Source organism: Artemia franciscana, chromosome 9 (genome assembly GCF_032884065.1).
Source record: "Artemia franciscana chromosome 9, ASM3288406v1, whole genome shotgun sequence".
NCBI lineage: Eukaryota > Metazoa > Arthropoda > Branchiopoda > Anostraca > Artemiidae > Artemia > Artemia franciscana.
The window spans coordinates 24,852,201-24,878,433 of NC_088871.1; the positions used below are offsets into that span (position 1 = coordinate 24,852,201).

The window sequence follows — 26,233 nt, forward strand, 5'->3', positions numbered from 1 at the left end:
ACAGAGTATCGATGAACAGATTACCCCATTCAAGGAAAGATCTGTTATGCGGCTGAATCTCCCAAACAAGCCGTACAGGTGGGGTTTCAAAGTATTTACTCGAGCTGGAAGTAGTGGGAGCATGCATGACATCGAAATTTACCAAGACCGAGGAACTGTGGGAGCTGGGCCCTTCGGTCTTGGTGGAGATGTTGTTATGAGCTCTTAAGATCCCTGGAACCCAAAGTAGGGCCCAAGATATTTTTCGACGATTGGCTTTCGAGCGTAGAACTTGTCGTTCATCTGAAAGAGATTGGATATGATTGCGTTGGGACTATTCGTCAGAACCATCCTTCAGGATGCGAACTGATGGAAGAAAAGAAAATGAAACGGTTTCGTTTGGGACACATCGACTGGAGAGTTGAAAAATTGACAGAAGTTTGTTTGGTGCGCTGGTATGACAACAAAGCGGTCACGCTTGTGTCGTACTACGTTGCGGTTGAGCCTAAGGATACCTGTAGATGTTTGAACTCCTCCGACAAGAAATACGTGGAAATCGAAACGCCCGCAGTGATCAAAGAGTACAACAAGTACATGGGTGGTGTGGACTAGACTGATATGCTTATTGAGCTGTATCGCTCAAACCTGAAGGCAAGAAAGTGGTACATGCGCAAATTCTACTATGTTCTTGACAGTGCAGTAGTCAATGCCTGGCTAATTTATCGTCGTCACTACTGGCAGTCCAATGACAAACCAATGCCTCTACTGAAGTTCAAAAACTTCATTGCATCCTCTCTCGGATACTCCGACACACCCCGAAGGCACCCTGATAGACCATTATCTCTGGAAGCTGAAGATACTCCTCCATGAAAAATACCTACACAGCCTACCCCCCCCCTACAGACTGGCATCATGACCGGTACAAAGAGGAACTGTTTTCTCTCCTACCACAGGAGGTGAACTCTTTTTTACTTTTGTAGTAGTTACTAGTTTTGTCTGATACATGGCATTATTTGAAAAAAATACTCCACTAAGGACGGATATCCTTTTAAAAGGATATGACGGATCTCGAACCCTGAACCAGATACCGAAAATGACACTTCATATTCGAGTTCAGTGATTTTTTTTCCATCTAGAAATATCCTTCAAATATTTTTTTCCTATCGATTTCATAATTCAGTACTTAAAGGGTTAATACAATGTTTAGTCTCCCACTCTCACGGATCAAAGAGTCTTTGTGGGTTTCAAAGGTTCAGTAAGTTTTCCCTGTTCTTTCTTTAAATAAATCAATTGATTGATTGATCGATAAAAAGCTTCACTAAAATATATCTGTGAAGCATGGACCATTGGCATAACTCGGAACCCCTTGTAAATGGGGATGTGTAGATGATGTATCCAGCAAACTTGTAGGATCATTTGAGTAAAATGGATATTTCAGAATTTTGACTGAAAGTCATGGAGCCACGGAAAAGGACCGATTGGCCCCCAATTGCTTTTGGCACGTGTAATAGAACTTGGGTTTGCGATCTAATGAGCCCGTTATCATCTCTTTAGGATAGACTGCTCTATATATTGACCTCAAGAAATAATGAATAACTGGTGATACAAATCACTCTTTACTATGTTCAGCAACTGGAGCTGTTTTCCAGGCTATCTTCCATGTAATTCGAACAGTTGCTTAAAATGTGCCGACAAAAACTGATGTTTCCTGAATAGAACTTTCATAACAAGGGAAGGACTTATCAACAGGCCCAGGCCTAGGGGCACAAAATACCAGAGGTCGCAATCACGAATCTTCTTCACCGTTAATCACGAAAAAGTTTAGCGACGATTCCCTCAAGACGCAGGTGTTACTGATTTTCTTAGAGATGCAGGTGTTTGTTACATAATAGGAGTTTTGTAACTTGTTAAATTTATTGAGGATGACGCATTCGTGCGTGACTTGTTAAATTTACTAGGAATGACGTAGTCTCGCAGACTTGCTAGAGTTCAGGGCATGTTAGTCAAGTGGAGGACCCCGGTTGTAACTGAGGACGGCCCACACGTGGGTTTTACGTAATACTTTAGATCTTTTCATCGATTTTTTCTTCAATGCATTTTTTCTTCAAGATTTCTGTTTCCTTTAAGATTTTTTCCTTTACTTCCAGAATTTTTTCTTCGAGGCCTTTTGTCTTCGAGGTGTTCTTTTTGTCAAGATTTATTTCATGGGAGCCCTTATAATCCGATGACAACAAAAGTTTTTATCCGCTATAGAATCTAAACGTAAGGTCAGAGATTTCCCCAAGGGAACGACACGTTAACCACCTGAACCAAAAACTTATTCCTAATGTTTTGTTCCGAGAAATAAATTGTATGTGATGAGCTGTTTCACACTCGGGGAATTATCTGCACAGTTTCTAGATCGACAAAGCTATGTGTTGCGAGTTTTCTATCTCCGGAAGTATTTCCAATGGAAGGGGGAAAATAAATTAATGGAAAAAAAATTACAATAGGTTGTTACACATTTGACACACACACAAATGCACATGGATGTTAAATAGTAGTTATATAAATGCTCGGATCGATAACATCACTTTTGGTCTTTCGTATTACCAGGGCTACATAAACCCCAAAAGTCAATTATTATGTTGACATAATAGTGGAAAGAGTTTTAACGAAAGTATCACTGAGGATCAATGAACTCTGAACAAACCTGGAAAATGTAATTACTTCTTGGCGATATGGTCCTGGTATTCTGAAGGGGAGAGGGTACTTCGGATTGACAAATCAAGTTCTCACTAGAAGAAATAAGGAAATACAGAAATAAACACAAAAGGCATGAATTGCCACGGCTAGTCGGAAGAGATTTTACTAGGAATTTTCCTTTAAGTTTACATGATCAATTTCAGTATATACGGTTTCTGTGGTTATTTCTAGTAGAAAACTGGTTGAGAGTACTTTAGGAATGATAATGTGTGCGAGAGGGTACAAGGGGTCAGCCACAGTATCAATGGTGGGGAAATGCCATAGAGTATCATGGTCTAATAATGAAATGGTATGTTCCCACTGTCCAAATAAAAAATATCTATCGGGATATTTAAACATCAGAAAAATTCAAATGTCGATGATGTGCGCCACAGGGTGGACAACTTGTGATAAGCTGACGTTAATTGCCACGAGTCGTCAGAAGAAACCCTATTGGATATTGGGAATTTTCGTTTAGGTTTAAACTATCGATTTAGTGTATACAGTTTGTATGGTAATTCCTTGTACAAAAATGGTTAAAAATACTTTAGGAATAGATGATGATGTCAGAGGATGCCATGGGTCAGTCAAAGAGTTTCACGCTGACATGAAGCGCTATGGAGCATCACGATCTTATAATGAAATCACGATCTTATAATGGGTATGTTCCCATTGTTCAAATAAAAATATCTATCAGGATATTCAAACGTCAGAAACCGTTTAAGTTGTAATGATGGGTGCCGCAGGGCACCGCCACGAAGTCATCTTTTACAAAATCACCGAAAATACGGATAATGCTCATTTATGAATTTTTCTAAAATTATGTGTTCTTTTTAAACAATGAGGAACTATAAAATTAAAGGCGAAAAGATATTGAAACAGATCAAATGTTTTGCTAAAAGTAAAGATCGATGATAAAATTTATGAGCCATATCTAAAACGCAACTAGAGGGCTGCAGTTTTTAGAAGGTAATTTCTGTTTGTTTTAGAAGGCATTAATTTTACAGATAAAAATGTAAAAACCACTGGTTGAAGGGAACAAGGCAAAGGTTTATTCAAGAAAATTTTGAATGCATTATATGGTTCATACTCCTTCCCGTTAGATTAAAAAGGTTCCCAGACCGAATTGGAAAGCTAGCAAATGATTTATCGATTAAAAGCTATGGTTTTCGTTCAGTATTATATTTTTGATGTTGTGGGTATACTTATGCAGACAATCCTCGATAAGCGACTTTATAACGGAAAATAACCTTTTCCTAGTCCTATAATATTAATTTCAGTGCCCTAAGAATAAAGTGTTTCGAAATGTTTGTAAATTTTTATTATTAAAACATATTAAGTTTGATAATAAACTTATATGTACAATATGAAGTCTTTTCTTTTAGATTTCATGTTCCAGGATGAATCTTCAATAGTTAATACTATAGGGGGTGTTTTTTCTTATCTTTCATTCCTGCATTTTTTTTTCCGTGTTCCTTCCATTGTTTTATATTCTGTTGTTCCTAAGTTTTGCTAGTAGAAGTTGAACTCGCTATTTCAATCCGGGGTAACTTCCCCCCCCCCCCTTCAAAATGCAAGTACCATATCGCCATATCTGAAGCTTGTTCAGAGTTCATTTATCCTCAGCAATGTTTTTGTTAAAACTCTTCTCGCTATTATTTCAACGTAATAAATCACTTGTATTGTTAGTGCAGCCCTAGTGATACAGAAAAGTAAAAGTAAGGTTATCGATCCGAGCATTTATACATGCATTATGTAACATCCATGTGTGTGTCAAATGTAGAACAATAATACCCCGTAATATTTCCACTAATTGATTTTCTCCCTTCCATGGGGAATATTTCTGGAGAAAGGAACACACGATCCATAGCTTTATCGATCCAGAAAATGTGCAGAAAATTCGGGAAACAACGTTAAAAATAATTTTTTAGTCCAGGCGGTTAAGGCGTCGTTCCATTGGGAAAATCTCTGGTCTTACGCTCCATCCCTACAGCGGACAAAACCCTTATCAGATTATAGAAGTTACCTGAGGGAAAAAATCATAAAGAAAAGAAAATGTCGAAGAAGAGACACCATGTCGAAGAAAAAAAAAGAGAAAAAAACTTGAAGAAAAAACATATCCTAAAGTATTACATAACACCCAAGTGTGTGATATCTAGTAAGTCACCACGTCATCATCAATAAATTTTATAAATCATGTAATTCCCATTACGTAACAAACAGCTGCATCTAGAAGAAAATCACTAAAACCTGCGTCTTTAGTGAATCGGCGTTAAACTTCTTCGTGATTAACGGTGAAGAAGAAAAGAGTAGCGGCTATGGGTGTTATGAAACTGAAAAGCCCCCACTACTTAAGCCATAGGAGTGAATATAAATAAAACTTATAAGGGGGCAGATGTATTTTGTAATTAACAACCTGAGGTGGATTGAACTATCAAAAATGCGATTGGGGGTAAAACTAAGGTAAATTAAGTTGTGCACAGGTTACAATCGACTGATGACAAGGTACGTATATCAATACACACTAGGACTGACTTAGTAAAGAATGACCCAGATGAACAAAGACCATTTAAAAAGATTTTTTTTTTTTACTGAAAAATATGGGCTGAAAAAGTTACAAACGACTCTTTTCTTTTTTGAACTGTCCAATGTTTCAAACTGGAAATCCCTGTGCCAAAGGGATTTTAATGTACGGAAAAATTGGGGCACTAAAAAAGTCAAAACCATTTTTCAAACCCCCAGAAACTTATCTCCGTAAGTTTTCGTGCCAAGAGGATTCTAGAATACATAAAACTTCTCTTAATACTTTTCGTGCTTACTGAAATTACAGACCCCTGAAAAAAATACATATACTTGAAATTCCTTTCCCTCAGACGACTCACATTTTCTCTACATTCAACTAACGGTCTTGACGTTTCTAGGGACAGAGTTAAGAGCTGTGAATTAGGCAGATTCTACACTAAGGGAACTTGGACTCTAAGTTCCCATGGACTTGCGATGGACTCTAAGTTCCCATGGACTTTAAGTTCCCATGGACTTGCAATGGACTCTAAGTTCCCATGGACTTGCAATGGACTCTAAGTTCCCATGGACTTGCAGCTCCAATCTTATTTGGAGTAATTTTGGTTCAGTTTTAGGTTTATTTAGCTACTGCTCAGGTTATTTAGGTTTCTTTAGTTAGTTTCTGGTTGGTTTTAGATTTTATTTACTCATCAAAAGTAATTTCTATTCGTTTCAAATGACTTACTATATGACTATATTTCTGTTTCCGTTAATTTCTTTCAGTAATTTTTTTTTATTAATAATAAAATAAATAATAATATAAAATGTCATAATCTTAATCACATATTGAATCATAAATATGGATTATGTTTCAAATTGTTGGAGGGGGTAATATAAATTTGAGGACAAAATTAGATATAGAGAGGAATAAATGGCTTAAAGGGTATAGCTGTCCGTCCGTCCCATAGCAATTTGTGCTCCGGTAGGAACTTATAAGAACTAAGCAAAAGCTCTTTAACTTGGAGAGTAAAAACAATAAAGAAATAAAAAAAATTGATTTTCTGCTTATTCCCACAAATCATGGATATATAATCATACATATCATACAATGGCTGTATCCAATACATGGATACAGCCCTGTTCTTGTTATCCTAATCGTTTCTAATAATTTTCTCTTAGCATGGTGAAGCAGAATTACTAAGTAATTAAAATCATTTAAGTCATTACACTGAAACATACCTCTAAGCGGAAAATTTGAAAATTAGATCATGTGTAAAGAAATGTTTGAAACAAGCGTGTCTGACTACAAACGAGCATAAAAATGTCATAAAAAACTTTGAAACTGAAGTAGTCTACAGTTATTTGTAGAATGGAAAAAAATGTCAGTTTCATTTTATTTCGTTGAATTTCTACAATTCTGAGCTAAAAATCGATAAATTTCACAAACAACGCTTTGAATAGTTATAGAATATCAACAGCAATCCTCCGTTAGATCACAGAATTACTTATGTCAGATTGCGTAAAATGATTTTTAGCTAAGTTATTGTCAGCATTTTTTTTTTCTTTTTTTTTCTTTTTTTTTTAGGAAGTGGAAACAGTCGCTTCCCATTGACAGTTAAACCTGATCTTGCCGTGAAATATACTTTTAAATAAGTACCAGGGGACTGAGTTACGCTCGGAAAAAAAATTAATCTCTGTCACAAAACGACTTTCAGCCTTAAGCAAGGAGGCTACTTGATTAATGAATTGCTGCATAGAAATTTTATTAACCTAGTGTCTTGGAAGTACAACATGGGTTCACAAAGAAACCAGTTATTTTCGTTATGCTATCTGATTACAATTATCATTTGTCCAAAAAGTCCAGATGACTGAATTTCTTCATCTCAATGCCCTCTATTCCTTGTATTTATGTTAAGGGGTCTCTGGTTTCTGCGAGCAAATGGTTTACGAAAAATATTTAGGGGACTGGGACAGACAAACGAATTTTCCCGGAGTCGTGACCGAAACTGGTCGAATGCTAATTTTCTAAAAAAAAAAGGCAGTGCCGTTTTCGAAGGAAAATTAATTTTATCCATTTATACACGCATATACACATATGCAGTTATTACTCGTTTCATAAAATAGATAAGTAAATTCTTCAAACTACTAAGCAAAATTCATAGTAGTACAAGATGCAGTGCACATTTCAATGCTCAAAATTACAACGCCATGCAAAAACCTAAATAAATTGCACGGATACGATCTTACCTTAAAAGCCGCAGGAAAATACCCTCTTGAAAATTTTATATTCAGGCATGCAGGAATAACCAAAGGACGTCATTTGAAAAAAAATTAGGGGTGGGAAGAAGGAGGTGTTGAGGCACCCTAAATACACCCCAAAACAATTACGATATACCCTGAAATAATTACAATTTCCGTCCGAAGTACCGTTATCTAAGTTATTCCTTCATCTGTTTCATCAACCAAAAATACCGTTATGTGCTTGCTGGAATAAAGTTTAGACAGGAAGATAAATCTGACTGCCGTGATAATACAACTTTAAACTATTAAGAAAATTTGTTCAAAATCACTGGAAACATTGGAAGGAAAAAAAAATAAATGAATCTCGGGTAATTTTAAATTATCTGAGGAAGTAAGTAAGTACTGGTATAATATTGCTGTTAAACTTATTTCTCCACCTTTTAAAGAAAAACAAAAAAATTATTTTTTTTTTATTTGCGTGATTCATCTCAAGGCACTAACATTCTTCTTCCATAAGCTTTTGGCAGCGATCGATTTAATTATTTCTTTAGGGTTTTTGCTAAACATAATCAATCAACTATAACAACAAACTAACAATCGGTTTGAGAGATAAACCAAACTTTAATCACATTTTATAAAACATATTTTATCAATACAGCCTAGGACATACATGTAAAATTAAATGCCTACTGTAAAACTAGCATGTACATAACCTGGCACATAAACAAAATCGACTAGACAAAATAAGATAAGGAGAGTATTAAGATTTAGTCAATTCTAAAGTTCTGGGCCACCAGAAAATAGTCATTTGCTTTTTCTTTTCTTTTTTCTTAGAAAAAATTGAAATTTCACGGGATGGGGAGGGTCAAACCCCCTACCCCCCTCCTGGATACGACCTTGTTCAGAGTTGCCACCCCTAGGGATTTATCACTATTTCTAGTGATTTTTTATGTTCCCTAGACAAAAAAGAATCACTAAATCAATCAAACAATCAGTAAAATCTAGTGATTTTATTTCAACAGTGTGGCAACCCTGACTATGATGCTCACTTCAGTTTTTATGTAGAATACGATTATACCCTCATTAATTTTTTTAAAATAGGTTGAAGGGCATTATCTACAGAGAGTTATGATTATCTTCACTGGGATACCCACTTTCCACCACCAGGTGTACACCTCGGGGTGTCACTTGTTCCCCAACCCGCCTCCGCTACGTCCCATGTGTATTTTTTTCAGATGTATCATGGTAATTGCCTTCAATTTTGGCTCAGACGGTATTTTTGCCACTTTCAATTTTTTAATATGATAAATGAGCCAACCGTTTCCATACGAGGAGAATGTTTCAGAGCTGAGACAATTATGCAAAAAAAAAGCTATACGACCTAACTGATTTGTCTGCCGTCATGGAATTCGAAGTCTTCATGTCCGAAGTATATTTGCTTCAGTTTCTTACCTCTAATTGTAGATGTTTTCACCGCTTTTAACTGATGAAACAAACCAACCATTTTCACACAAGGAGAGCAAAACATTGAAGTGTCAAAATGATTTTACGAAAGAGTTGCTACGACCCAAGTGATTGGCCTATCATCAAAATATCCGAAGTTTGCGAACTCTAAAGTTTGCTTGTTTTAGAAATATATTATTCATTTCCATTTAACTTTGGCTTAAAAAATATTTCCACCGCTTTTAACTTTTTAATCTCAGTAAAAAGTAAATGTTAATTTTACTAAACAGTTTGACTAATTGACTAATTAAATTGAATTAAATTGACTAATTAAATTGACTAATTTGACAAATTAATTGACTAAACAATAAATTTCAGCTGATCAGAGAGTAAACAGTAAATTTGATAGGAACAAATATACTTATACAAAATTCAGTATAATTCAATATAAATCTACAAAAGGGTTAAGGGATCTGCTTTATTGGCCTGCATTAATAGTAATTTACGGCATGCACGAAGAAGAGGGGAGGTGGATAAAACTCTTTCCTCCTGCCAGTTCCTTATACTTGCATAGGTCACGAACAAAATTAAAAGCGCATCAAAAATTTGTATATGTTCATTTTTATTTCATTTTTTCGACAAAGAAAAATATTTGAGGAGGGGGTGGGCAACCACCCCCCGATGTATATGGCGTTGTCAGTGGCGTCACTATGACAGAAGCTGGGGGGATAAATTCCAAGCTGAATAGAGGAGGAGGGTTCTTGGCTTAAGTCAATAATAGACAATTTAAATTTGTCTTGACGGTTACCAAGGCAGGCTCAAAATATGTTTTCAAAGATTTATGTTTTTTTTTTTAACTGAACTTTCCCACTATTACCTTCGAAAGTCTGGTTACGCCGCTATATTAAATAAAGACAACACACAAACACACTTCGCAGTGGATAAAATATTTGGATACTAACTTCCTAAATAAACTCATTTAAAACAATAAGATGTAATAGCTATTCTAAATAATTGTCATAAATAACCATTTCTAATAATTTTCTATTATGAACTTCTCATAGTTTAAATACTTCCAAGGAAACGCGGAACAGTACGCCAAATTCATGAAATTGTATATTTTGTTGAAATCAATAGCATCAAACTACGGAACTGTAAAACAAAACGAAGTATTGTGCACATTGGGAGATAAATATTCAAGCTAGCGTAGTTTGAAAGCAAAGGTATACTGTGCTTTCAGTAGAGTTACCCGTTTCTATAGTCATGAAATATGGGAGACATCCCCCCCCCTTCCAAAAAACTGCTGTATCTGGCTGTTATTGTCCCCATTTTTTCTCTTATTCATAAATTATTTACTGTTACTTATTAGTTTTAAGTTGAAAAAATTTTACCGAATGCAAGCTATTGTAAAGCTGGATATGTCATATGATATATATCCATATTATATGTCATATGCCAATAACATATAATAAGTCATATGTCAAGATGGAATGTATCATTAAACTCTCTAGTAATAAATAACTATATATGGAAGTTGTTGGCACCTAAATATGGACAAAACTAGATTCAGTAGCCTTCCAGTTAGAAGCACCTACCACCTCCACCCCTCTCCCTCTCCCCAAAACTTTTTTTTTTATAATCAGTCTTCAGGCATCTTCTGAGACCGTAAACGCAACTATTAGGTAAAGATTCGAAATATGAATCTTTCTCACTTTTGAGGTTTTTCAAATCTTAATTCTAAAATTATTTTATATTTAGCGAAAGATTCACATTAAAAATTCAATTTAAATGGAAAAATATATAACCGCGGGTAAAACCTTTAAATCAGACAACGGACTAAATAAAATGAGAAAGTACGTACAATTCGTTATTGTATTTACTTTAATTTTCTTTATTATATATTTCTACATTTATTATTATATATATTATATTATATATAGTATATATATATATATATATATATATATATATCTATTCGGATTGGATCTAGGGACATAGGGGGTAGAGGGGGGAAAGGGAAATCTTAGAAACCGGAAATCTTTGAAAATGCTTAGAGTAAAGAGATCTAGATGAAACTTGATGGGGTGATTAAGCACAAGTTTTAGATATGTGATTGACACAACGGGGCTGGATCCGCTCTCTTCGGGGAAGGTGGGGGGATTTCCAGTGCTTCGGTGAGTTTAGTGCTTCTGGACGTGCTAGGACATCTATATATATATATATATATATATATATATATATATATATATATATATATATATATATATATATATATATATATATATATATATATATATATATATATATATATATATATATATATATATATATATTTAGGAAAACAGTCTTCCTTTTTTTTTTTTTTTTTTTTTTTTTTTTTTTTTTTTTTTTTTTTTTTTTTTTTTTTTTTTTGTGCTGTAGCATTGGTGATTTCTCTTTTCATGATATATATATATATATATATATATACATATATATATATAATATATATATATATATATATATATATATATACATATATATATATATATATATATATATATATATATATATATATATATATATATATATAATACATATAATTTCTTTCAGTATTACATTTCTGAGTAAAGCCAAGACAGATCTGCCAAAGAGAGATTAGTTCTGTGAGCCATTTGAAAGCAATTAAAGGCCAAAAAATGATTTAAAGATTCATGACCGACCACATCCACAGAACTTGCAGGCAAGTAGGCGACTGAGATTTTTCACATTAAATGGGCTTCGCCAAACTTGAAAAGTCCACTGTCTGGAATTACAGTGGGGGAGACCGAGATTTTTGAGTTGACTCATGGCTGACAATGTAAAAATTAAGAATTAAAAAAAAATACAAATTTGTTTTTTAATCTAAAATTAAATATAGTTCCGCTATCTGCCGTTATATCGGATATAAATTTTATACAAGAAGTTTTAACTGGACCTTTTAGTCCAAGCATCATCCCCCAAACTGAAAAAAAAATGTATGGATTGCAAGCATTTATGTGTCTTTAAATACCCCAAAATAATTCGACAAGAACTTTTTCGTTAGCAATCGTTTTCTAAAATATAAATTTTAATTATGAAAGAAACGATGAAAAGCTGATTTTCACTTCAGGATTCAGGATATCATTCGAATTCAGGCATCAAAATCATTCGATATAGTAGCTTATTACTAACTATCCAATAAATCAGAAACAACAAATCAATGTTCTTTGAAATTACCGTTAAACTTATATGCAAAGACTAAATTTAACAAACAGTGTTACTAACTAAAACAGTTTCAGTCTGAAGAATATCAAAAGAAACGAGCCAAAATACAAATGTTAGAGATCGTTTTCCACATTGTTAGGGTATCTCCCACAGCTTAAAAGCATATATTTTAGTAATCCTTGTTGTAGTACAATGAATAAAGCCGCGCTTGGAAACCCTTGGTTAAAACCTGCGGTTCTAACCCGTGTGTCAGAAGGCGCTCAAAATGTGGTGATCCTCAAGATAAAAAAAAAAAAAAAAAAAAAAAGAATGTGACATAGCTCAGCCTGATGTGTTTTCTATATGGTTTTGCGCTGCAATGGTTTATTACTTTTCTTAGTCTTTGGCTAGTGTCGTTGTGCGAAGGATATTTGTAAAGTTGGCTCATTTTATTTAACGTTAAAAAAATAAAGCTTAGAAATTTGATCTAAAAAACCTTTGGTTTGATTAATGTAATGGAAGAACACAAGACAACAATAAAAATCCTATAAATCAAGCGCTTACTTTGCAAATGACTAAATAACTAATAATTTGATGTCATAAATTAATTAAGACTATACAAATCATGCCAAAATTTTGGCCTATTAAAAAAAATCGGCTTGAGTATCAATTCTAGCTTTATAAATACAGAGCGCATATGAGACAAAAATTACCCAGCACAACTATTTACATAACTCACGAAACAACACTATATTTACAGCCAAGTTTAACCATACTTTTAGTTATACAGCAATAAAATATTAAGTAATTTCCTAATTAAATATTGAGTAAATTCCTAAATCGCCCGCATTTCATTGGGTGGAAGTTGCAAATCTCCCCCCCCCCTCCACTGTGACTTTTGTAAATTGAGGTCACTCCATGCAAAGTTTAAGAATTTGCAACAGAAACATCGATTTAAAAAATATAACGGCCGCGTTACTTACATATCAAACATAAAAGTAGATATTGAGAGTTAGACTTGAAATGTTATGCTATCATTGTTATGCTAACAATGAGATTTATTATTTAGATTGGATGTAGACTCACGCTTAGCAAACAGAGAAATTCAGCTAACACCCGGCTCGTTTTAAGGCCCGTTCCAAGTTAAATTCTGGAGCTACCTAGAGAGTACCGAAGTCAGTTTACCTAGACTTTTCAAGAGAATAGAGAGCTTCAAAGCCAGACAATTAGAGAGATTCAAAGCTGTATAAAAATTTTTTAGTATTGTGAACTGCTAGAAATAGCCAATTTCTAAGCTAGTCTGCATTAGCCAATCAGGGAATTCTTGATATGAACAGGTCGAATGATGGCTAAAATTTTGATATTAGCCTTAGCCAAATCTCAGCCTTCGCCAAATCTCACTTAAAATGAGCATTAACTAACTTTTCACGTATTTGAGTATTTTCCGCGTATATCCGATTTCCCCCTAAAAGTTTAGTAGTCGAATGTCTTAATAAATATAGTAGTTTATAAAGTATGGTTAAACTTCCGAAGAGATCAAAAAGTCGAGAAAAGGGACTCGGTATTTTCCCTAAATTAGATGCCAGGCCGTTTGTTTCTTGCATTATTACTAAAATTACAATTAATTGATTTCTAATTAAACGATTAACTAAAATTAACAGATTTGGATTATAATTAGTTATTGGATTTCATTCAAGACCCAAGTGGTAATAAAACTTTCGCACCTGCATACAAGGGTAGGTGAGATTCCCCATAAAAACCATATCGGCTGAAGTAATTCAAAAGGAATTATGTGAACTTTCTTTAAGACTTATCATTAAATCTCAATTCCTCTTAATTTATTTGGTTCTAAGATACTCAGAATAATCAATCAAATTGCGTTATATCTCTTTCACAATAAAGAGCACCAGTCAGAGGGTGGGGCAGAAGGGCAGTTGCCTTGTCCTAAACCCGAAACACCTTTTTTTCTACTTTCATTGAAAAAATAATTTAAATAACCAAACGCAATCCTGTCCCCTTATATTCTGTCTTTTTAATATTCATCAAAAAAAAATTATTGTACCCTTAAGTTTTCGCTAGAGACCTTAGTTATAGGTTTTCGGAAGTTAAGTATTTTCAGCTGGCAAGATTATAATCACAAATAAAAATAACGAATCTGAAAAGTTGATACCCCTTTCGAAAATCTCCCCATTTCTACTCTAAAAAGGACTCATATCTGAGACACATTTTGATCAGTAGGCTATTACTCATTTCTTATACAGAGGATTATTATTGACATGAGATTTTCGCAAAAGAGTGGGAACCTGAAATAAGGATAAAAACATATAACAAATAGGGATTTGAAAATCGGGGATTCCTTATCCACTGAAATACAAAACGTCATGAAGATTATATTTTTTCTGTATATAACATTTATTATCTTGGATTTTTTCTTATATTTTAAATTATTCTTGATCATTTTTTAATATAACACTTTCCTCAAGTAACGTGATGTATATAATACATATCTTTGTTATGACAGTATGACAAAATTTCCCGCTCCCGATTTGGTGAGTTATGCATTCACAGTTTCAAAACCCTTAATTCGGGGTTTCTCTCTCAAAACGAATTCTAAGAAATAAATTTACACATATCAAATTTCAATTTTGTTTTATTTCTTGGCATAAATATCTTGGCACTTTTTCCTATCTAAGATCCCAAATGCTTAATCCAAAAATGTTCAAAAATCGTAGTTGGGCATCTCCACAATAGATGTATCTATATTTCATTTTATTTACTTTAATCTTGATTATTAATTTAAATTTTAATTACTTATTTATTTTATTTTTATTCAAATTAATTTTATTTCTTTCTATATTAATTAAGCGGCGTTCAAATGCATATCTACATAGACTTGCATGTCTAGACACGTATCAGCTCAGATGTCAATATCCAGGCAATCCCTTTTCACACTTAATTTAGGTGCTAAATTAAATTAACTTAAATTAAAAACTAAATTAAATTAAATTAGGTGTGTGAAAAGTTGCTGCTAAGCATCCAGTTCTTGAGTCAAGAGCTGTATGTCTAAGATTGTAATTCCACCAATCAGGAAACCTCTTTTTCATCATAAGAACCATTTCCTTTTAAGTGGTGTTCACATGTATGCCTGGCTGAGCTTGAATGCTGCAGTAAGTGCTACGTGCCTAAACATGGAACTCTTACCAGATTTGCATGTGAACACTGGTTTAGGTCAACAGGATAAATACCAAGTCCCGAACAGTAAGCAATAATCAAACAAAACCAATACATGGTCATATACAGAAACAACAAACAAAACATCTAAAAATGACTAAAACGGCACAAAATATTAGCTTGAAGCGAAATCCATCACATCCAAGGATATTCCCAGAGCTGCATGAAGAAAAATAGACAAGAATTAGAAAATGCTTGTAAGGATTAACGTAAAGCAAGAAAGAAGCTATCTGTTTTTAATAATGGTCTAAAGACGCGACTAGACATCACGGTATTATCCATATTTAGCTCCGAATCCTTTGTTGCACTTTCTAGCTGAAGGGCCATGAAACAGATATTAACATCGCCGGTTTCAACTATGAACTCTAGCGTCATCTAATGTACTTTATTGGGTGGTATTACTTTGTTTTATTACTGTGGGAGAACTTTTAGAATTGGATCATTTAGAATTTTAGATATAAATTTGTTTGTTCATTTTTAATATTTACACTGCTTTGGTATACCTTGGTATATCTGGAAATGCGTCTTAAGACACTGGATTTACATTTATTTCCCAGTTTTTTTTTGTTTTTTTTTTTTTAATTAAGACTGGTTATATATAGTCCACACTGTATATTCCCCATGCATTTTTGTTTTATTCTTGACTTTGTCACCATTGATTCAATTTACAGGTAAACCAGTTTTCACAAGATTGACGCTAACACAGATAAATTGCAACCGGCCAAGTCACTGCCCAATTATTAACCCATTTTCTGTCTAACTTTTTACCATCTTTGACGTAATTCAAAGCAAAAAGACTTTGAAGTAATTCAGCAAAATAGACTTATCCTTGATATTAGGTCGTTTATCCCCCCTTTTCAGGATAAAGTACAGCTTTTGATGGATCAATATTGGAAACCATCATTTTTCATTAAAATCTACGTTTTTGCAATAGAAGAACTATCCCCCACAGCACCCATATTGCACTGTTAGCCCTAAAATTTCCCTTTCAGTGGGATATAATAGATTAATCACTGGTTCTAAATCGCTATGAACATAACCTGAGTTCAAAACGTACTTTTGAGGCTTCAGTCTTCTTCCCCCCATCCGCTACAATACTACAGATTCAAGTTAATCAGTATTATCCGATATCCGTGCTTTTTGCATTACTAAATAAAAAAATTACTACTTTATATCTGCTCTGTCGAAGGTTTTGGCCCCCCCCCCTCCGAAAAAAAATTCCTGTGTACGTGCCTGACATACACACACACATATATATACATATATATATATATATATATATATATATATATATATATATATATATATATATATATAAGAAAAAAAAGAAAAAATTTAGAGAGAAAACATGGCTAGCTTTCATTACAATTTATCTATCATCTAGAAGGAAGAACAGTTAGTGCTTTTTTGGATCTAACCTCTTTTTGTTTTAGTTGCTTTTGGTTCCAACTCCTTTTTTTATTTGCTGTTTTAATCTAACCTCCTAGTGTTTTAGTTGCTTTTGGTTCCTACTCCTTTTTTTATTTGTTTTTGATCAAACCTCTTTTTGTTTTAGTTGATTTTGGTTCCAACCCCTTTTTTATTTGCTGTTTTAATCTAACCTCCTTTTGTTTTAGTTTCTTTTGGTTCCTACTTCTTTTTTTATTTGTTTTTGATCTAAACCCTTTTTGTTTTACTTGCTTTTGGTTCCAACCCCTTTTTTATTTGCTCTTTTAATCTAACCTCCTTTTGTTTTAGTTGCTTTTGGTTCCTACTCCTTTTTTTATTTGTTTTTGATCTAACCTCTTTTTGTTTTAGTTGCTTTTGGTTCCAACTCCTTCTCTTATTTGCTTTTTTAATCTAGCCTCTTTTTGTTTTAGTTGCTGTCGGTTCCAACTTCTTTTTTATTTGATTTTTGTTCTAACCTCTTTTTTACTTTATTTTGGAGCGTTAACTAGGATTATGTACATGTAGCTAGCGGACATCATTTCACCAATAACATCTCCCTCTTGATTTCAAATGTTGATGAGTCATCGATCAGCAGTTTTTGGGTTTCTAGTAGCTGCTAGTAGATGAATCATTAAAAACACCTACTTTTGGCATTTAAAAATTATACGGCAAAATGTCGTCCCTACAAAAAATTGCCGACACAACTTAAAAGGACAAACTTTGTTGTTTTTTTTTTGGTCGTCCTCTAGACATATTTTATGCTGATGAAAAATTTTGTCTGAATACAATGAGATGATTGCAATGCTATCATATATATCTTTATCATATATCTCATATATCATTTATCTTTTTTATCATATACCTCATATAGCTCTTTAAAAGCATATGAATGTTATGTCATTCACATATAATTTTTGTCTTCAAAACTAAGGCTCTAAGTTAGAGTCAGCCGAAGAGTGCATACCCTCAAGATTTGAATATGGCTTACCAGTAGGGCCTACGGCCCGCGTTGGGAATCACGGATCTAAATCAAATTGGTTTTGTTAAAGCTTTATCATATGAAGTAGGTACGTTACTTGATATATAGCTATTGAAAAGCATGGCGAAATAGGCTACAGAAATCTATGGACGATAACCCTTATTTTTAGTGATTCGTCTCGTGAACATACAAATTTAGGAATTAAGCAAGTTCTTAGACGCTAGTAAACAAGACGGTTCGTCAGTAAGGCAAAATCGTCTTAAAGATTTATTAGACTACTATATATTTAAAACAAAATTTGTCGTTATTCACTTTGGCATCTGAATGGCACGAATTTATGCATATTCATTTACGCATGTGCAATAGCTTTTAGTAAAATGAAGAAGCTCCAATCACCAATACAAAGAAACCAAAAGACCAGTCATAAGCAAATAATATCAACCAAAAAATTGTATATACAAAATACTGCAGTGATCACACGTTGATACAGCACAAATAAAACGATTATTTAAAAAATAACTAACAGTAATACTAGACACATATCCGGGAAGTTGGGAGGTTGGATACATCCTTCCCAGGAATATCAAGATTCTTGCAAGTTTACCCAAAATTTCTTATAATTTCCATTAAAATCGGCGAATTTTTAATTAATATAACTCCCCCCCCCAGCCACACAAAAAACAGGGTTGTGTTCGTACATAAGTGTTGTTAGATTATGGATAAATTTATGACTGAGAAACTGACATAAGTGAAATAAAACTTTTGTCTTAAAACCAGAAAATTTCTTGTAATGAGTTATGTGTCTTTTGACGATTTTTTTCATCCACCCGCGATATCCACTGCTTATATATGCTGTTACTGTAGCTGGCTTAGAAGGTGACTGTCCAAACAAAATTTAAAAAAAAGATTTTCAAAATCAATAGATCTCTGGAACATCCCTACTATAAGGATAATAGCATAAATAATAGAATTTCTTCCTAGTGCATAGTAAAAAAAAATACAGCCGCGCCACCTATAAAATATAAATAATAGGTAGCAATAATAGATATGAAGCCTTCCTACATCAGAATCACGGTCAGTCACAAAAACGTTTTCAGGGGAGGGGGTATATTGTTATGTAGATGAGAGGACGGGGTATTTTTTTATGAAGGTGGGAGGAGGCGTTTTAAAATAAAAATATGTTTGCCAGAATTAAAGTTATATAGAAATTCAGCGCCTAATTAGGTTCGTTTCTTATAGTTTTTTTTTGTTCTGAATTTGGCGATCACACTGTTTGTTCGAAACAAGAGGAGAGGATTACCAGCCCCTTGAACACCATTCTTGGTTGAAAAGCTAGGAAACACTATACCTGGCGTAAGAGTCAGGAAAAACTAGCTGCTAAGAGCACTCAATTGACTGCATTCTTTTTTTATTCTAAATGCAATTCAGTCATCGTAGATTTATCTTCACAAACATCAATAATTTTCAGGGGAGAGCGAGGGGGGTGAAAGATACTACGTAAGAAAAAATTACGGTAGTTTTTTTCACTTAGGGCCTATGGGTGACAGCAAGAGCTAAAGATCCATGAATAACCGATTTGAAGGGAACTTACCGTCGTGTTTTCTTTTCCCAGATTTCCTCTTAGTAAGGTCCTCATTGGATGGAATTTTTCGCTTCATGCCCCGTCTTCCTTTTATTGAATGTTTTCGGCGGCTTTCGGAATTTCGGTGCCGCTGAGGAGGAGATATGCTAAAACAAAAAACACATGAAAGGTTTCTTCATTGTTCAGTTTTAAAAATTAAACAATGTATGAAACCGAACAAAAGCCACAACATTTACCAAGATCGCCAACCCCAGCCCTACCATAGTCCACTGCCTAGGCTAGCGCAATCTTAGTGATGGAGCATATTTTCCTCTTTTCAAATAATTCAAATTCTCTTTTTTACATTCGAGTTAATATTTTTCTCCTCAATTCCCGATACAGCTTGTCTTTTTAAGACGATACTGCCTAAATGGAAACCCAGTAGCAACAGTAATATCCTTACAAAAAAATACGCAAATAAAATCTTACTCATGATTACAATATGGGTGGACTCATGCAAACTAATTTGTCACTGAGCTTGTCAAGGGTCAACAACCATAACTTGACATTTCTAGTAAAGTGTATCATTCTGTTATAATTATGTTATTTTCGACTGTCGATGATTGTGAGGACATGGGTGTACTTATCCTGCTCGAGTCAAGAAAAACTCAAACTTGTTATGTCAACACTTTTCAAACCAAAAAAAGCTTTTAAACGCCTAATTCTTCTGCACAAGAGCTGTTTGGTTCAGTAAACCAATCTACACCTTTTTGATTTAAAAAAAAAAAAAAAAAAAAAAAAAAAAAAACTGCAGCCCCACAATAAATAATTACCTACTTAATGAGAAATAAGTATGCCAATAATTCCTGTTTGTATCTGCTAAGATACATTTTGCTAGTAACTTTAAGTTATTGTTAAGCGAGGCAAGGACTTTAAATGGAAGTATAACATTGAACAACCCTTCAACTAACCCCCCCCCCCCCTAGTTTTGAAAACTACCTGTCAAGAAACCGTAACTTTTGGTAATGTGAATTTCAACTAGGTCCTAGACAATTTTTCTAGACAATATTGTCTTAAACAAAAAGGTCCTAAACAATATTGTCTATCCTAGACAATTTTCCGATGTAGTTAGTAATTTTGGGTCGTTTGGGTGGCCAAGTTAATTTTTTTTTAATATAGGGATAGGTTTGATTCACTCCTTTGATGCTTACATTTTATATTTTGAAAATCAAATATCTTTTAGCTTAAAATCAAGATAAAAATTACACCATAGAGTGCCAAATATATTTCCAGAGGCTGAATCAATTTAATTACAAAAACCAGCCCTTGAAACTATTGGCTTTTTTCTCTTTCTCAAGGTCAAAATGAGACAATGATTCAATAAATGTTTTGCAGAAAGCCTCTGGTTAGCTTTCATTGGCCACATTTCAAAGCCTTTGGCAGTTTGCATTGGCTTCATGGGAAGTCGATAGAATTGCGAGATGTACGCCAACTTTGCATTGGTAAATCAACTGTTCACTTGGTATTTTATCCAGCCCTGTACAACTCCCCAGACCTATTCCTATTAGTCCGCTTTACCTTATATCATCATTTGTTAACCTAGTTTTTTTTCAATTTTACGAAAATAAATTAAAAATTAGAACTGAAAAAGCACACTTATTTTTAACAAGCAATTAGTAATATAAGTAAAACATAAGAAAAGTAATTTTTTGGGTAAGTATTAATACAATTGGTGATGGTATAGGAAAAGAATTAATTTCCATGCCGTACTGAATTGTTGTCAGGTTTCTGGACTATAGTAGAATTATGTGCGATTGAATTATGGGTAGTTAGATAAATAGTTAAGTTTTGGGTAACTTAGTTATGTGACCACTGCTATCTAAACCAATTCACACAATAGATCACATACGACTTTCTCTAAGCTACAAGTAATTCCTCCACCATTATTAGAGCTGAGACCTCCACCATGAACTTACCGAGCAGATTGGAGCTTCTCCCCGCATTCGACGATATGACTGTGCAGTTCTAGCAAAGACAAGACTTTCGTTTCACACTTTGTGCAGGCCTTTAAAAATGAATTTCTCGCACGCTTAGATTTTGTTTTCGCTGAAATTTCGGCAAGGTTTGTGGTAACAATATTGATATTTTGAGCTAAAGTTGCTAGTGATCTTAAGCGTTTTCTTCCTTTTTTCTTTAATGAGGCACGTAGCATTTTGCGTCCAAAGGCCCAATCAGACCACAATTCTTTAGGCACTTCTGAAGAATCCATATAGAGAACCATATGAGACGGGAAAATGAGTGGATGTGAGTAGTTCTGATGAGATAAGTAGTTGGATAAGTATTTCGACCTATAGCCACAGGCTCGACATATGAAGCACATTGGCAGGGACCAAATGCCTTCAAACCCCTGACTATTTTGTTCTATATTAACTTTTTCTTTTTTTAAAAGTCCAACGCTACTAAGTACATCAAATGGATAAGGCGTATAAAATGTATCACAGTTTAGCTTTGAGTGGACTAAAAATTGTTCAGCAAGAGGAAACATGATCATGTCACTTAGAAACTGATTTCTTTTGTCCTCAGTCATCAAATCTAGATATTTGTGACGTTTCCATGAAAGCCTGTCTGCACAAACAAAGGGAAGACTGCACAGTGTATCTGCACAGTCAGAGTTTGTCAACTTGCCATCGATAAATAATTCATTATTTTCAGAACATCGTAAATTTACAAAATCTAGACTTTGCTCTGTACGTTCATGGGGAGGTTCATCAAGCTCATCTCGATTAGGAGACCAAAGGGGAAGGTAATTAGATTTTGAGAAGCTGTAAATGGTTGTTTTTACCCCATCACTACCATGGGCTAGCCGTCTATGGGAAATCATTTGCCCACTTTTTCCAAAGGACTTTCCACACTCGGGACAAGTGTGCCTTGATCGAAATAGATGAGTTTTCCTACCTTCAGTCTTTGGACGCTTGGGTTCAGATCCATCGTCTACATTCCGCTCTTGATGACAATTGGGCGCTGTTGTTTCAATGATATTCAAGTCGTTTGCATTGATTAGGTTAAATATCTGACTAAGATCAACTTTGGGCCTGTCGTTATGATATGTTTCACTTTTTAAACCCTGAGCATTTACAGGTGTAATATTACTATTCACTTTCACGGGTGTACAATTCTCTGTGATAAATAAAATGCCGCTTTTTTCACCAGCTGTATGACTGTATGGTCTTAATGCTTCAGCACCATTCGAATTATCCACATATGCCGCTCTTACCCGGATAAACACATCCTGACTCTCAGAATCAGCTGAGAATTTCAGCTCTTGCCAAGTAAGCGACGGCTCATCAGATTCTTGTGGCTTGTCAACATCTATGTTACTATCATCAAGAATGAACGGATAGTCTGTCTCATAGTATCCCGGATCGTCATAAGGGCGGTCAGATGAGGGGTATACAACCTTAGCAGAGTCTAGCACCAAGTAAACTTTATTATCTGCATCACGAACATACCGTTCCACATTCTGACCCAGATCGAACGTGTTTTCTGTCCCGAAGGGGAGTCCCATAACACTATCTTGATCAGCAGCAGATTCAGATTGGTTTAATGAATGATGAAAGTCATTAATAAGACTGGATCTGCTATTGTTATCACTTCCATCGATGCTTTCGATAGACTTTGACTCCTCGTCAATATGAACTTCCTCAGGAGCAATAGCTTGGAGCACTGGCATTTTGTGAAGATCATTATCACTTTTTTGCAGTTTTTTGCATTCTGTTTTGCAATGAAGCATATGCTTTTCGAGTCGACCTTTTCTTGCATATTCTTTTTGACAATGTGGGCACACTTTAACATCTTCTGTTTGGCAAGCCCTTTTTACATGAGACAGGAAATTATGCTTATTAGTAAATGTCATTGAGCAGCGATCACAAAAATAATTCACGCCACCTGGCTTGCGGCCATTAATATGATAGCTATTTCTATGATCCATAAGCTCTTCTTTAAAGTCAAAGTGAGTAGAACAATCATGACATTTGTAAAGACCTGTTTCAGTAGTCTCAGTTGGCGTGATGCCACAATTGGCCAAATCTCTTTCATTAATATAAATAACGTTTATGTGAAAGCGCAAATAATGTCTCTTAAGACTAAAGCCTCGTTTGAAGATGGCGTTACAGATATCACACCGGAAACGTTGATTTTTCTTCAATCCATTTTCTGATGGAATAATGCTATCCTTTTCAAGCTTGAAAATGTAGTATTCAAACGGCTTTTTGTTCATCATTTTTTGCTTGCTTTCCATACACACAAGGGCACTGTCTGAAAGAGAAAAAAAAAATTAGCTGTCAGTCTTGATAAGAAATATGGTTGTAAGCCTAGAATTGAGGCTACATACAAGGAAACATTTTGATTACAACTCTACTATACTTTACCCCAATGTGCAAATGTACAAGGAATATTTTTCAATTCAATTTACGCGGACAAAGATCAATTTACGCGAAAAAAATTCAAATCATGCTGTCTCAACTGCCTGTGACGTGGCTGCGTTCTTTGCCCCAGAAAAAAAAAATCCCTAGAAGACCAAAGACAACAGCCATGTAGCAAACAAAGAATGACCACAAAATAACATTTTCCAGGGATTAAGTTTCCTGGAGATTTTCTGTAGTTTTGGAATCTTCTTTTCTTATCAGGAGATGGAGCAGAAATTCGGTAGATGCCCCTAAAAATCAATAGAAGTAGAAACACTGCTTTAGATGTGTCTCTGCTTAGTTCAAGCAATTTGAAGTAGGTTCTGAGTTTTAATCAGCCTTTTTACAACAGAGTTAGGTCAATTGATTTAGAATTAAGTTTCAAAATCTGTAAACAAACACAAAATAAGCACCACTATACAATAACGACACTACCTTATCAGGGAAGGTAAATTTGATTGAGATTTTTGATACCCCCTTCCCCAAAATAAAAACTTTTTTCTTTGGCCATAAGTTGTCCAAGATTAAGCCCCTAGAATTTTTTGGGTTAGACATGTAACATGAGTTGGTCCCATTACTTGTTTAAAATGTGGTGAAAATTAGAATTGTTTAAAGCTCTTTCGAAAGGCAATATTTTTTATTTTTCTTGATTTTTCTGGGTGAGGCTTCTACACACGTCTGAGAGGAAATCCACACTTTCATATCTGAGGGTATAATAATAATAATTTATTTATCACCCACTTCACAAAACAGAGGTTAAGTGGAGTAAAATACAAAAGAAAAACAGCAAAAGTAAAACAGGAAACAAATTTAATCACATACAGAAAAAAGACGATAAGGCGATGAAAACATTCTAGCATGAAAACAAAGTGCTTCAATAGCTAGCTTGGCAGATAATTTTTCGGAAGCACCGGTAATATCTGTCGCACAATACTTTTTAACCAGTTTTGTATTCCGGTAAGAACGGGGTAGATGTAAAAGAAATTTGCAGTATCGGCAATAATTTATGCGAATACGTTTTAAATCACCAGTCAACAGAAGTGGTCTAATACCAGAACAGAAGAGTACAGAATGATCACAAAAATTTGAGTAAAGCCGAGTTAGCGCTCTTCTCCTATAGTGTCCACGATTTGCTACAATCTTAGAGTAATCGAACCTCAGCTTATCACTAATATCTTTGACAGCACGAGACCGGAGAGCATTCATAGAATCGCAAACTGTTATACCAAGCCAACGAAACGATTTAACACGAGGAATACTAAAACCACCGCAGTATAGTGATTCTGAACAATTATTACAGTTAAAAACAAGAAACTCGCACTTGTCAAACAGTTCGTGGTAACGAACTGTAGTAAGGAGCGACCCGGCTCAATAGTAACCAAAAACCTAAAAATGGAATTTTGATATCAATAGTTACATCAAAAGAATCGCATTTTAATGCTGATTTTAGATATTTAAGTTTAATCATGTTTAGTCTTACCCATCAAAAACTACGATCCTGAGAAAATTTGCCTTATTTTAGAAAATAGGGGAAACAACCCCTACGAGTCATAGAATCTTAACGAAAATCACACCATCAGATTCAGCGTATCAGAGAACCTTATTGTAGAAGTTTCAAGCTCCTATCTACAAAAACGTGGAGTTTCGCATTTTTTGCCAGAAGACAAATCACGGATGCGTGTTTATTTTTTTTTTTTTTCCAGGGGTGATCACATCGATCCAGTGGTCCTAGAATCTTGCGAGAGGGCTCATTCTAAAGGAAATGAAAAGTTCTAGTGCCCTTTTTAAGTGACCGAAAAATTGGAGGGCACCTAGGCCCCTTCCAAAGCTAATTATCTTCCCAAAGTCACCAAATCAAAATTCTGAGATAGCCATTTTATTCACCGTAGTCAAAAAACCTTATAACTATGTCTTTGGGGACGACTTACTCCCCCACAGTCCCCGTGGGAGGGGCCACAAGTTACAAACTTTGACCAGTGCTTATATATAGTAATGGTTATTAGGAAGTCTACAGACGTTTTCTTGGGGATTTTTAGGTTGTGGGGGTGATAAGAGGAGGATATGTTAGGGGAACTTCCCATGGAGTAATTTGTCATGGGGGAAGAAAATTTTCATGAAGGGAGCGCAGGATTTCCTAGCATTATTAAAAAAAAAACAATAAAAAAATAAATATGAAAGTTTTTTTCAACTGAAAGTAAGGAGAAGCATTAAAATTCAAAACGAACAGAAATTATTACGCATATGATGGGCTCAACTCCTCCTAATATCTCGCTCTTTACGCTAAATTATTTTTAGTAATTTCAACTATTTATTCTACGGCTTTTGTTATTCAGGGGTCATTCTTAAGAAATTGGGAAAAATCTAAGCTTTAGTGTAAAGAGCGAGGTACTGACGGGGGGGGGAACCTCCACACACGTAATAAAAACATGAGAATACAGAAGTAGGGCAACTAGGCCTCCTCCCCCGCTCCTTTTTTCT

The 26,233-nt window shown here is 34.5% G+C and overlaps 1 protein-coding gene across 1 annotated transcript in view; it reads right to left on the reverse strand.

Moving 5' to 3' along the window:
• LOC136031181 (uncharacterized) overlaps window positions 1-26,233 on the reverse strand; it is a 117,405-nt gene that overhangs the window by 51,450 nt on the left and 39,722 nt on the right. Inside the window, exons 2-3 of the mRNA XM_065710535.1 lie at window positions 21,269-23,606; window positions 19,323-19,459 (exon numbers count right to left, since the gene is read on the reverse strand). Of these exons, the coding sequence (XP_065566607.1) occupies window positions 19,323-19,459; window positions 21,269-23,589 (2,458 nt within the window). The 5' untranslated portion in view covers window positions 23,590-23,606. The remainder of the gene's footprint in view (window positions 1-19,322; window positions 19,460-21,268; window positions 23,607-26,233) is intronic.